This window comes from Colias eurytheme, chromosome 23 (genome assembly GCF_061535395.1).
Source record: "Colias eurytheme isolate Ceu_HAF_F1 chromosome 23, ilColEury1 Martin Lab GWU primary, whole genome shotgun sequence".
NCBI lineage: Eukaryota > Metazoa > Arthropoda > Insecta > Lepidoptera > Pieridae > Colias > Colias eurytheme.
In genome coordinates, this window is record NC_143002.1 from 6,131,237 (window position 1) to 6,143,784 (window position 12,548).

Genomic DNA, 12,548 nt, shown 5'->3' on the forward strand with positions numbered 1-12,548 from the left:
CAGGCAACCTTCAGGCAAAAGACAAATTATAACTTAAGGTAGCCAATTAGCAATAATAACTTTAAAAAAAGAAGAAAAAAAACTAGAATTAAAACAAAGCATAATACATAAAACATTATATGTATATAACTACAATATAATATATATACATATACAGTATTACAGTAGTACAGTAGTACATAAACATACTTAACATAATATTATAATATTATACTAAATATATTATTCATACATACTTATTGAATATATTATAGTATACATAAACAGTACTTATATAGATAGATAGTAGTCTTTCAGCATCTTTTTAAACGATCGTAACGTCTGGGCGCGTCGAATCGTTTCCGAAAGGGCATTCCATAAGCGGATTGCCGAAACCGTAAACGATGTACCGTATAAATTAGTGCCATGCACAGGGAAACGAAGAAGACAGTTATTAGAGGAACGGAGTGTATAGGAGTCGGAAGCAAGATAGTGGAAATTGGATTTCAGGTAGCTAGGAGTACAGGCCTTCAACAATGAAATAAGACACAGATTGCTTAGAAAGAATGATTTCTTTCGTGATACTTCCGTTAACAAGACCCTACAAAGCTAAATCATTGCCTCTAATAAACATTTTTCAACGAGGTATATTCAACCTTATACTAACGGGATAGAGTTGAAAATCCCTTAACAGTGTAATTTGTACCATTGGGAAAACATGCTTTGGTGAAAATAAATACGTCTTTTGCGATCAGAATGACTGATGACATACCTTAGCGATAATGTGCTGCTGGTAGCGGTGCGATATAGAAAGCGAAGTGATATTTTGAAAGAATTCTGTTTGGTATTATGTATTTAAAATTTTGTCTTGTGTTAAATTTTTAAGTTTCAATTTTGTTTTTACAGATTTGACGAAAAAGAGCGTGTGTGCCGAACACACGTGTCAGAAGTGAAACTTCTTTGACAAGATTCAAAGATACCAAAAACGGCGACTTACTCCATGACGTGATGGTATTGCCACGACGCTACGCTTTAAGAAATTTCACTTCAATAAAAATAGATAACTCAAAGGTATTTTATTCTTTTTCCCAACCCTTATCCTATAATTAAGGTCAAAGATTAAATCCAACGAATTAAGCGTAACCCTTGGCAACATAATTTGCTGACCGTACATAATATTTTTAAAACTGTCACGTGCGAGATACGAAAAGCGAATCCGTGATTCGACTTACGATTGTCAACAATATTATTGTGAAAATAATATTCGTAAAACTACCTTTACAGACAATAATTTTTAGGTTTTCTATAAATATTGTTTTTATTTATGGCTGTTGCTATGTGATTTATCTGGATTGAAATATTATGTGTATAAATATCGAGGAAATAATATTAAATACTAATATTATAAAGAGGAAAGGTTTGTAATTATGTATGTATGTATGTGTGGTTTTCACGCACAAACTACTGAATGATTTCAATGAAATTTAGCACACATATAGAGGGTAACTAGGATTAACACATAGTCTAGGTTTTATCCCGGAAATCCCACGGGAACGGGAGATACGCAGGTTTTTCTTTGAAAACGCGGGCGAAACCGTGGGCGGAAAGCTAGTAGATTATAAACGTGACCTAAATTCACACCAATCATTTTCATCATCAATCAAAATCCTGAAACGTCATGTATTTAGAGTTATACCGTCCGCCCCGGCTTCGCCCGTGGTAGGTACATATTTCGCAATAAAAGGTAGCCTATGTCCTTTCTCGGGTATCAAAATATCTCCATACCAAATTTCATGCAAATTGATTCAGTAGTTTAAGCGTGATTGAGTAACAGACAGACAGACAGAGTTACTTTCGCATTTATAATATTAGAATGGATTGTATACCTAAGATATACTTTTGCTATTTATTTCGTTCACTTAGGAACGGTTCATTCCTTCAAATGAATATCGGTCAGCAATTTTCTTGATAAATATGTACATAATTACACATTTTTGTTAACCATTATATTTTTGCGTGCTCAAGCACTCACGGTCTTAAGGCGCCCTTGTTCAAAATGTATGTTTCTAAATCATGGTTTTTGGATAGAAATCATCATATTTAAAATCCTAAAAAAATATATAGCACAGATAAACGTTTGATCTAGTGACTTTTTTGGATAAAAACACAATATTAAACATTTAACTCGATCAAAAAAAAATCAGAAGTAACATCGATTTTGAAAGCATAATCAGTTTTATGAGAATTAGGGGAACGCTATGTTTATGAAAATTTTACATTTCATTTACTAATCAGGTTTTACAGGGAAATTTTTGGATAGATTTATAATTTAGCCCTTATTTTTTTCTATATAAAATATAATACGTAAAATGCGACTCGCGCGCACCACGTCAGTGCCGCCAGAGTCCAGCCGGACGTCATCGAAGGAGGACCTGTGCTAGTTTTGCTCCCGACCACGTTGTAGTCGCCGTTCGCGTATATAATATTTAAGTTTATTCAAAATAAGTGTAATATATAGAAATTAGTTAAAAAAATACTCGTATCGAAGTACACAATAATAACCTATTTTTTTAAACAGTGTTTGTAAATAAATACTTTTTGTAAGTTGTGATTTAATTAAAATGGCGAATAAAAAATGCAAAATTAGGAAAAGAAGCCTACCTAAAGTGAAGAAGATCAGAAAGTGTATTGCGTAAGTATTTAATAAGTTCCCATTTACAATAAAAAAATACATATTCGAATAATTAGATATTATCTATTTTAACAGGGACATAGACTAGCTAAATCTGTATGATAATTTTTATTTTCATTTTACAATTTACCTTAGAGCAACAACCAGAGGCGGTTCGTGACAAAATTGTATGGGTGTTCACTTGAAATAAAACAACGAAAATACAATAGCGTTAGCGGGATAATATATTACAAAAAAAAAATGAGCACCACATTTTATAAATATCTATTTATACACTAAAAATTACAAAGTACAGGCTATTTCCAAACGAATTCAATGATTATCAATTAATTTAACTTTCGCCTCTATGGATAATATCGAAAATTTCAAAAAGGGATAATTTGCGCCTGTAATCACACTAGACATATATTAGCAACATAATAAATTATCTATTATTATACGAATTTATTTAGATCAGTCGGCCGCGAAAATTCCAATATTTTAAATATTTTTTAATAAAACTCTGGGTGTTCTACTCGTGCATTCAAAAAGAGAAGCTCCTTAGATATTTCCAATAAAACAAGAATGTCAGTTTTTCGGGCCTAAAAACACATAAAGTGCGCCGTTTATAGCGGTTATATAAAACAAAATGACGCGATCCTACCGCCATTTTGCTAATGTCAGTGAACGTGTAAAAACAGGAGCGAAATATCCCAAATTGTAAACAAATATGCGTAACAAAAACAACATGAAGTAACTTTCTATAGTAATTTTCTGGTTTTCAAAAATTGATAGCTCAAAAAGTAAATGGTTCCGTCAACTGAAATTTCATATTTATGTTCCATAGGACAATAGCTAACCACAAAAAAATTTACGCATTTCAACTCGACGTCCGATAAAGTACAGTTTTACCTCGTATTAAATAAGTATAGGTACCTAATGCAATTTATGTTGTATAGATTTATAATCTCTCACACTTTTTTAACCGCTATGTTTTGAAGTCAGGCACGACTTTTTTATTCGTGATAAATCTAAGTGATAAATATTTAGATGTCAAGACAAACACACACTATGTCACAAATATTTATTTAGTTGTCTATGTGTGTGTTTTTACCCAGGTTTGTACTTATGTGTGTTTAGTCTATGCTGGTGTTTCATTATTTTGTTGTGTGCGTGTGTAGCGACGTAATCCAAAAATGCGTAAGTGTTAACACGATTTGTATGTGTTGACTCGTCCCCCCCCCCCCCCCCCCCGCAGATAATGGCAGACTTTTTGACTATAAAAGAATTGCGCGTGTCGTCTCCGGTTGGTTTGATGCTCTAAGGTTTCTTTCGCTACACAGACTAGATCCTATAGTAACATTCTAACTTATAGTAATTCGTTTTTTTTCATTTATTTATTCCATTCCAGATCTCTGAGATCTCGTACCGAAAAAGGTACTTTAATGTCCAAAGAAACTACTGATGGGCACTCTAAGGAGAGGCAGTATGCGTAAGTACATTATATGTATACATAATATTACACAATATACTAGGGAGGAGCAGTTTTACCTATTATTTATATTAATAGAAATTACAAGAGAGACCGGGTTAAATATTAGTTTGAAATGTAATTAGAATGTACTGCGATTCTACACAGCTACCTAATTGATTAACAAATCGCAGCTAGTTAACGACTATTAGCAAAGTGAAGGTAGTTGGGTCAAACGTCGTATAAACAACGTCCGAGCCCCTAGGCACGATCCGTACGATTGCGCCACGAGTCAAAGGAAAGCGGCAATGACAGCTAAGCATGTTCTGACAGGTGACAGTGATAGCTATATTGACAACTAGCAATGCCCTGCGGTTTCACCCGCATAGATAGCGATATCGTGACAGTGAAAAGTCTACTATAGGTCGGACTATAGGTTTAATTTTTAATCACATGAAAATCACCTTCACCCCGTCCCGCACTACGGCCTGCTTCTTGTATTGAACAGTATACCTACTATTTTCTGTAGATTGACACTTTTGAAAATTCGTTATATCTTTTGAATGGAATATCCAATTTTTTTCATTTAAAAAGTATTTTGCTGGTATTGAAACAGTCTATAATAAAACATCATTTAATGGGATAAGGATTAATATATGTGTATGGATAACATGGTTTGATTACTGTCGGCACTTCTATTTACTTTGAAAACGTAAAAAAGTTGTTGTAGTAACATAACTACTGAAGATGGACATATGGTATCGCGGACTTTCTTGTAGATATTGATCCATTCTATAATACCGTAGAACATTTTTTTGTTCTATCTTCAATAGATTCCGCAGCGCACGCGATGACAGAGTTTTTATTAAGGAATTTTTTACACCTTGGGTTACATTATTGCATTTTTGGTAAGGATCTCTAATTTTTTCGAAAATGCAATATAGCCTATGTTGCTCAGTAAAGATGCAGCTTTCTAATGGTGAAAGAATTTTTGAAATCTGTCCAGTAGTTTATGCGTGAAAACCATACATACATACATACATACATACTTACATAATTACAAACCTTTCCTCTTTATAATATTAGTATAGAGTATAGACTATTCATCCACAAAAATATTAAATCAAAAGTTACGTCTAACACGGCCATACTGACAATCGTACGTCCTCGTACGCCTTTTCTCGTATAACAATACAACGGTAGTTCATCTCGGGATTTCAAAAATACACTGCCTCGGCCACACTGACCATACTTTTCTACGCACTCGTTAGTAAAACAGCGACTAGACAATACCTCAACGCTCAAATCCGACTAGCGAGTCAACTCACTACGGACATACAGATGGCGACTTGACGGTATATCTACGCTCGTACGACTAGTGAAATACATCACTACGATACGTCAGCGACTAGACAATACCTCAACGCCAGGGTTCGACTAGCGATTTGCATTTACATTTGAGTCAGTATTTTCCGAATGTATGTGATTATATGCCTAATATTTGTTTACAAATATTGATTATTATTTTTCGATAAATTTAATTTCAGATAGTTTAAACCAAATCCCTTTCATTAATGACTTTCCATTGTTTCAGGAAAACTAGAAATGACGAAGATGATCCCCTTGTCGTTTCAGCTAAAAATCAAGAAGACAAGTTTCAGAAGACAACTAGAAAAGACGAAGACGATTCCCTTGTCGAAGATAAGTTTCAACCATTGGTAGGAAGACGCATTTGTGATATAAATTATATATTAAGTCAATTACAAGAAAAAGCACGCCACAACAACTTATTTGACTGCAAAGCTGGAAATTTTCAGCTAATCAGTGAAAAAAGGGTTGGCTTACTTTCAGTATTTAAATTTGAATGCAATATTTGTAAACAAATTTGCCTTATAAAATCAGAAAATATTGACTCAAATATTAATGTGAATATCGCAGCTACTACTGGCATCATCGCAACAGGGATCGGCTTCTCACAATTCGAAGAGCTTTTTTCTGCAATGAATATTCCTGTATTTTCTACAAGATATTACAATCAACTCCAGGATCAAGTGTACGAATGTTATGAAAAAACAGCAGCCGAATCGATGCAAGATGCAGCAGAAGAAGAAAAAAAATTGGCTATCGCAGAAGGTCGCACCAAAAATGGCATACCGGTAATTGACGTTTACGTCGATGCTTCTTGGTGTGCTAGATCGTACGGATCAAATTATAAAGCTGCTTCTGGAACTGCGGCAATTATCGGTAGAAAAACCGGTAAAATAATTTTTCTGGCTGTAAAAAATAAATACTGCCTCGTGTGCGCCCGTGCAGATAACAAAAATGTCGCTCCTAAGGAGCACAATTGTTTCAAAAACTTCGATGGTTCATCGTGTTCTATGGAGGGTCAAATAATTGCCGAGGGGTTCAAACTATCAATTTCAATGTATGGCATAATTTATAAAAGAATGATTGCAGACGGAGACGCCTCGACATACGCAAAAATACTGAAAGAAAATCCATATAAAGACCAAAATATTACGGTGGAAAAAATTGAGTGTAGAAATCATATTTTGAGAAATCTGTGCAAAAAATTACGTAGTCTGGTTTCAGAAACAAAATACCCTTTGGCTCACCGAAAAACTTTGACAGTTGTGAAAATTATGTCCATGAGGAAAGCAATAGTAAGGTCAGTTATACACCATAACAAAAATCGAAAGGACAATGCTATAACGATTCTTCACAGTGATATCATCAATTCTGTAGCGCATGCATACGGCGATCACAGAATGTGCCAGGATTATAACTGTGACAAAGAAAAAGTTTATAGCGACGGGCTGAAAACGATTCAAAATTCAACATTTTTGTTCCGGATGAATTCGATTATTTCTAATGTGGCAGCAAAATCACGAAGTTTAATAGAAAACGTGAATACCAATCTTGTTGAATGTTTCAACAATGTCATTGCGAAATTTATAGGAGGAAAGCGAATAAATTTTGCCTTGAAACGAGGGTACCAAGGGAGGTGTAATGCTGCAGTCATAAAATTTAATGAAAAGTCAGCCATATCGCATGTGCAAAACACATTAACAAATAAAAATCGACCCGGAATGGGATTAGCTGAAGTTGTAGAAAAGAAAAGGGAAGAAGCTCAGAAAAGAAAAAATAACTCAGAACGTCCAGTTAGAAAGAAAATCAGGAAATTGATAGACTCGAAACAAAAACAAAATGACTATGGCCCCGGCAGTTTAGATCCAGATATGTCCCAGTCTGAAATAGAAGTAGCTAAAGAAGAATTTCTAAAAAATTTAGAAATTCTTACTGCTGACAAGGACGCGATTGAGCGTAATACAATACTACAGAGAGACAGTAGCGAATGGTTAGAAATTCGAAAAAATCTTATAACTGCCTCTAATTTTGGCCTTATTTGCAAAAGGCAAATATCAAAAGACTCCGCACCGCTTGTAAAAAATATATTGTACAAAAAAAATTTAAGCCATGTTGCATCAATTGCTTATGGCATTGAAAATGAGCAGCAAGCATTGCACAAAATACAAGTACAAGAAAATGTGACTATTGAGCCTTGTGGACTCTTTATAGATGAAGATTTTCCATTCATTGGTGCTACGCCAGATGGGCTCATAGGAAATGATATTCTAGTTGAAGTCAAATGTCCTTTTTCGGCATCGAAAATTGGCACAAAAAAAGCAATTGAGGAAAATAAAATCGAAATATTAAAATTTAATAAAAAAACGCGCACTGTAACACTTAATAAAAATAGTAATTGGTTCTACCAAATCCAGGGACAATTGCATGTGGCAAGACGACAGAGATGTCTACTTGGTATTTGGGCTGGAGAAAAAGAGCCAGTCCACATAGAAATAATTGAAAAAGATGACGTATTTTGGAAATCGAAGATGGAGACCAAGTTAATACAGTTTTACCATAAATGCCTACTTCCCGAAATTGTAAATCCTAGACATACGCGTGGTATGGGCATAAGAAATATAACACAAGAAAACAAATCATCCGAAAATAAGGAAAATGAAGAACCTGTAACACAAAACAATCTGGATTTGTTATCAGATCCTAGTCCCCAACACGGAGGGAAGCGCCATGAGGACTGTGGCCCTCTAAGACGAGACTCAAGCCCAGCATTGAGGAATATATGGGTCGATGAAAATGAACCTGGACCTAGCACACGAAAAGTAGATTTTATTGAATTTTAATTTCCAGTTCGCTGTTTTCCATTCTTCAATATTAAAATCTTTTTGAGCTATTTATAAAATTGTTATTAATAAATACTAGCGGTCCGCCCCGGCTTCGCCCGTGGTACATATTTCGCAATAAAAGGTAGCCTATGTTCTTTCTCAGGGTCTAAAGATTGTCTGTGCCAAATTTCATCAAAATCGGTCCAGTAGTTTATGAGCCTATTCATTACAATCAAACAAACAAACAAAGTTTTCCTCTTTATAATATTAGTGTAGATTAAATATATATGTATAAATAATATTCATAAAATAAATCTATAAAAATAATTTTTGTTATTGTTTATTTTTTCCTTTATTATTAAAATTTCACCCAAATTTTATTTTAATTTTTTTGATGATTATAAAGAAGCCTTTTCAATCTTTTGAAGCATTTCGTAGTTGAATGGCAAAAACCGGAACCGACACTACTTATAACCGCTCGGCTACGTAACAATTATTTCTATACTAGCTTCCGCCCGCGACTCCGTCCGCGCGGATGTCGGTCTTCGCGTGGATGGTTTATTTCTCCATTTTGAGTAACTCTGACAATGACATCTTATAAATATCTATTATAAAGACCAAATACGGCTCGACCTATAATAATACGCAACGTGTGTTCGCGGTTCTACAGAACAACGTCTATAGATAAAACTGAAAAATTAAGATAATTTTTTTCTACGTATTTTTCCAGGATAAAAAGTATCCTATTTTACGCCCAGGATAATAAGGTATATATTATACCAAGTTTCATCGAAATCGAACCGTTAGTTTTCACGTGATGTCTTCACATACAAACAGACAGATAGACAGACAGACAGACAAAAATTTTTTTAATCACATATTTGGGTTTGGTATCGATCCAGTAACACCCCCTGCTATTTATTTTTTCAATATTTTCAATGTACAGAATTGACCCTTCTACAGATTTATTATATGTACCTATAGATTCTTTATAAGAATACCGGTGAAATTACGAAACGTACTGCGCGGGTAAATCTTTGTGCGTGAAAATACGGCTAAAACGATTTCCATGAGACCTAACTAGATCGATTTTTCGTCCCTGTAAACCCTTAAATAGAAACTTTCATAAAATCGTTAGAGCCGTTTTCGAGAACTTTCCAGATTAATATATAAACAAATATATAAATATGCAAATATTGCTCGTTTAATGGTATAAGATAAGTAGGGAATTTATTGATCAACAACATTCCCAGGATAGCAAATAAAATCGAACTACTGATTTATTTATACTGTGGTGTAATCGCCCGCCTTCATAGGTCACCGGAGTTCATGTCGCGCGGGCTCCAGATCAACGGTGGGCGCGAGCCGTCTCAGTGCTTAAAAATGCCTAAACTTTCAGTACAAGGGGCTCTTAAGAGTATTTTTTGATACCGCTGCCTTGTTTTTATCGTGAATTGGAACATGCCAAAACGTCGTTAGCATAATGGGCCTTCTTCACAATGGGCAGTGTTGGCCCAACAAAATATAATCGTCGATATTTGCCGCCAATACGGCGATTATGAATGAACCTACAATGACGGCCAATCATAGACATGTAGGCCCTCTACGCTGTCGTGTTTGCCTCTACTCGCCCAACGCAACCCATTGTGAAGAGAGCCTATAAGTTGTTTTTGCAGCATTTGACAGAAATTCATCCTAATTGGGAATAGAATTATTTATCAGGGTCGTAATTTTATGTAACCACGCTTTAACAGAATATTGGACTTGTGATTTTCTTAATTATTTTTTAGTAAAAGTATAACGATTTACTTAAAGGTTTTGATGACTGCCATTCAGTGTTTATAAATATAAACTTTTTTGTCAACATAACATAATGTATTATGCCGTAGTATCAGCAAAAAACATTTATCATTTCTGAAAATGTAAAGACTAAGCGACTTAGTCTTTATAACGGCCTTAATGCGGAAGAAAATTAACGTGATACAGTCGTAATAATAAAATATTACAAGCAAATAGCCCCTATTATGTAGGTATGTAGATAATTGTATAAATTAATGAAGGAATATCAGCTCAGTACAATTCAACATTAAAGATAAAAAATACATTACAATTACACCTAAAAATAACTAAGATATAATTAAATAAATGCATGTATAGCTCAGGAATAAAGTGTAGATTCTATGTATAATATAATATTCACACGAAAGCATAATCCTCCTTTTGGCTCTGATGGGTTAAATAAATAAATAAATAAATAAATAAATATTATACGACATTATTACATAAATCGACCTAGTCCCACAGTAAGCTCAAAGGCTTGTGTTGTGGGTACTAGGCGACGATAAATATAATATTATAAATATAACATATATAGATAATAACACCCAGACCCAAGAACAAATAATTGAGTTCATCACACAAATATTTGCCCTGACCGGGGATCGAACCCGGGACCGTCGGCTCAGTAGGCAGTTGCTTTACCACTGCGCCAACCGCGTCGTCAAACGGGGTTAAAGGTCAATCAACTTTCACGGTTCTACGCTCCGCAAAATTGTTCACAAGACAAGTCTTATATTTCTTAAATCTAATAATTTATTTTCTTATTAATTTCAATGACATTACAGTAATTTAATAGACATCAAGATGAATGATCCTTAAGCTTTTAAGACGATAGTAACAGATGTGGCTAAGCGTGAGTTTGGTAACTATATTTTAATAGTTTTTTTTTTGTTGTTTATCAATGTGTATTTAGTATATTTTAGGTATATATATAAACATTATTAAAATAGCTGATTGTCTAGGCTTCACCCGGGTTGACCCGATATAAAAAAATATCTGTTAAGACGTGGCTCTCAAATGATAAAATATTTTTAAAATAAGAGCCTTTTTCGTGTTTATTCATTTCATACAAAATTAAAAATCTTTTCATTTGTGTAACCGATTTTTGTTGTCCATGTAATGTAAATTTTTAATCAATATATTGTACTAGATTTCCGCCCGCGGCTTCGCCCGCGTTTTCAAAGGAAAACCCGCATAGTTCCTGTTCCCGTCGGATTTCCGGGATAAAACCTATCCTATGTGTTAATCCAAGTTACCCTCTATATGTGTGCTAAATTTCATTGTAATCGATTCAGAAGTTTTTACGTGAAAGAGTAACAAACATCCATACATCCATACAAACTTTCGCCTTTATAATAGTATTAAGATTGTATTGTATAATTTCCAATTTAATACAAGTTTTGCTAAGGCAATAGGACTAGGAAGATAGAGTGGTGCAGGAATGTTTTGGAGATCCATGTTATGTTTTATTTAATCCATAAACTATTTCTTAAAAAATGATATACTTAAACCACAACTATTAACCCAAGAGCCCACGACGGCCAGACATTCCTCATTTTAGAAAAGTTGAAAGTTTCTCTGTATATGTCTCCGATACAGATAAGAACTAGCGATTATCAAGTCTGGGTTGTGGTTACTTTGGCAGGAAACAGGTAGTAAAGGTGTTCAAAATTATACCTAACTTTCATTATAGTTAAAAGCTAAATTTTATATATATTGAATGTTTTAAACTTGATAGTCACTGGTCGTTCTTATCTGTAAGACATATACAGATAAGAACTTTCAACTTTTATAAAATAAGGAATGACTGGCCGTCGTGGACTCTAGATCTATATTCATTATCATCATCATTTATCATCACAAGCCAACAAAACAAAATCTTGATGTTACACAACAAATACATTTTTACAAAAAGCGTTGCCATTGTCAGCATCCATACTAATATTATAAATGCGAAAGTAACTCTGTCTGTCTGTCTGTTACTCAATCACGCCTTAACTACTGAACCAATTTGCATGAAATTTGGTATAGAGATATTTTGATACCCGAGAAAGGACATAGGCTACTTTTTATCCCGGAAATCCCACGGGAACGGGACATATGCGGCTTTTCTTTGACTGCGCGGGCGAAGCGGGCGAAGCGGGCGGAAACCTAGTAATATATAAACTACATTTCCAAGAAAAACCTTGTTTATATCAATACCAAAATAACCCTAAAATAAACCAGCTGTTATTAATTGAAATGAGGGTATAAAAAGACAAGTGACGGATTATTTGGCGGGTAGATTTATTTTGATTGCTTTTTAAATGGATCGCGGAAATCGTCACAGCTTGCTTCTATCGTATATTAAAGTGAAATATACCATTTAATTATGAAACTACGAGATTTATGGGAATTG

The 12,548-nt window shown here is 34.2% G+C and overlaps 1 protein-coding gene across 1 annotated transcript; it reads left to right on the forward strand.

Annotated features, from left to right (window-relative positions):
- Positions 1-2,112: 2,112 nt before the first annotated feature.
- Positions 2,113-9,578, forward strand: LOC149898338 (uncharacterized). The gene is made up of 3 exons (XM_090115363.1): positions 2,113-2,671; positions 4,062-4,142; positions 5,716-9,578. The coding sequence occupies exons 1-3, from the start codon at positions 2,601-2,603 to the stop codon at positions 8,327-8,329; spliced, it is 2,766 nt and encodes a 921-aa protein (XP_089971489.1). The 5' UTR covers positions 2,113-2,600; the 3' UTR covers positions 8,330-9,578.
- The last annotated feature ends 2,970 nt before the right edge of the window (positions 9,579-12,548 follow it).

Excerpts from the sequence above, each read along its gene's own strand:
- LOC149898338 (XM_090115363.1), top strand. The coding sequence starts at position 2,601 with ATGGCGAATAAAAAATGCAAAATTAGGAAAAGAAGCCTACCTAAAGTG. Across the intron at positions 2,672-4,061 it reads AAGATCAGAAAGTGTATTGC|ATCTCTGAGATCTCGTACCG; the intron begins GTAAGTATTTAA and ends ATTCCATTCCAG. Across the intron at positions 4,143-5,715 it reads TCTAAGGAGAGGCAGTATGC|GAAAACTAGAAATGACGAAG; the intron begins GTAAGTACATTA and ends CCATTGTTTCAG.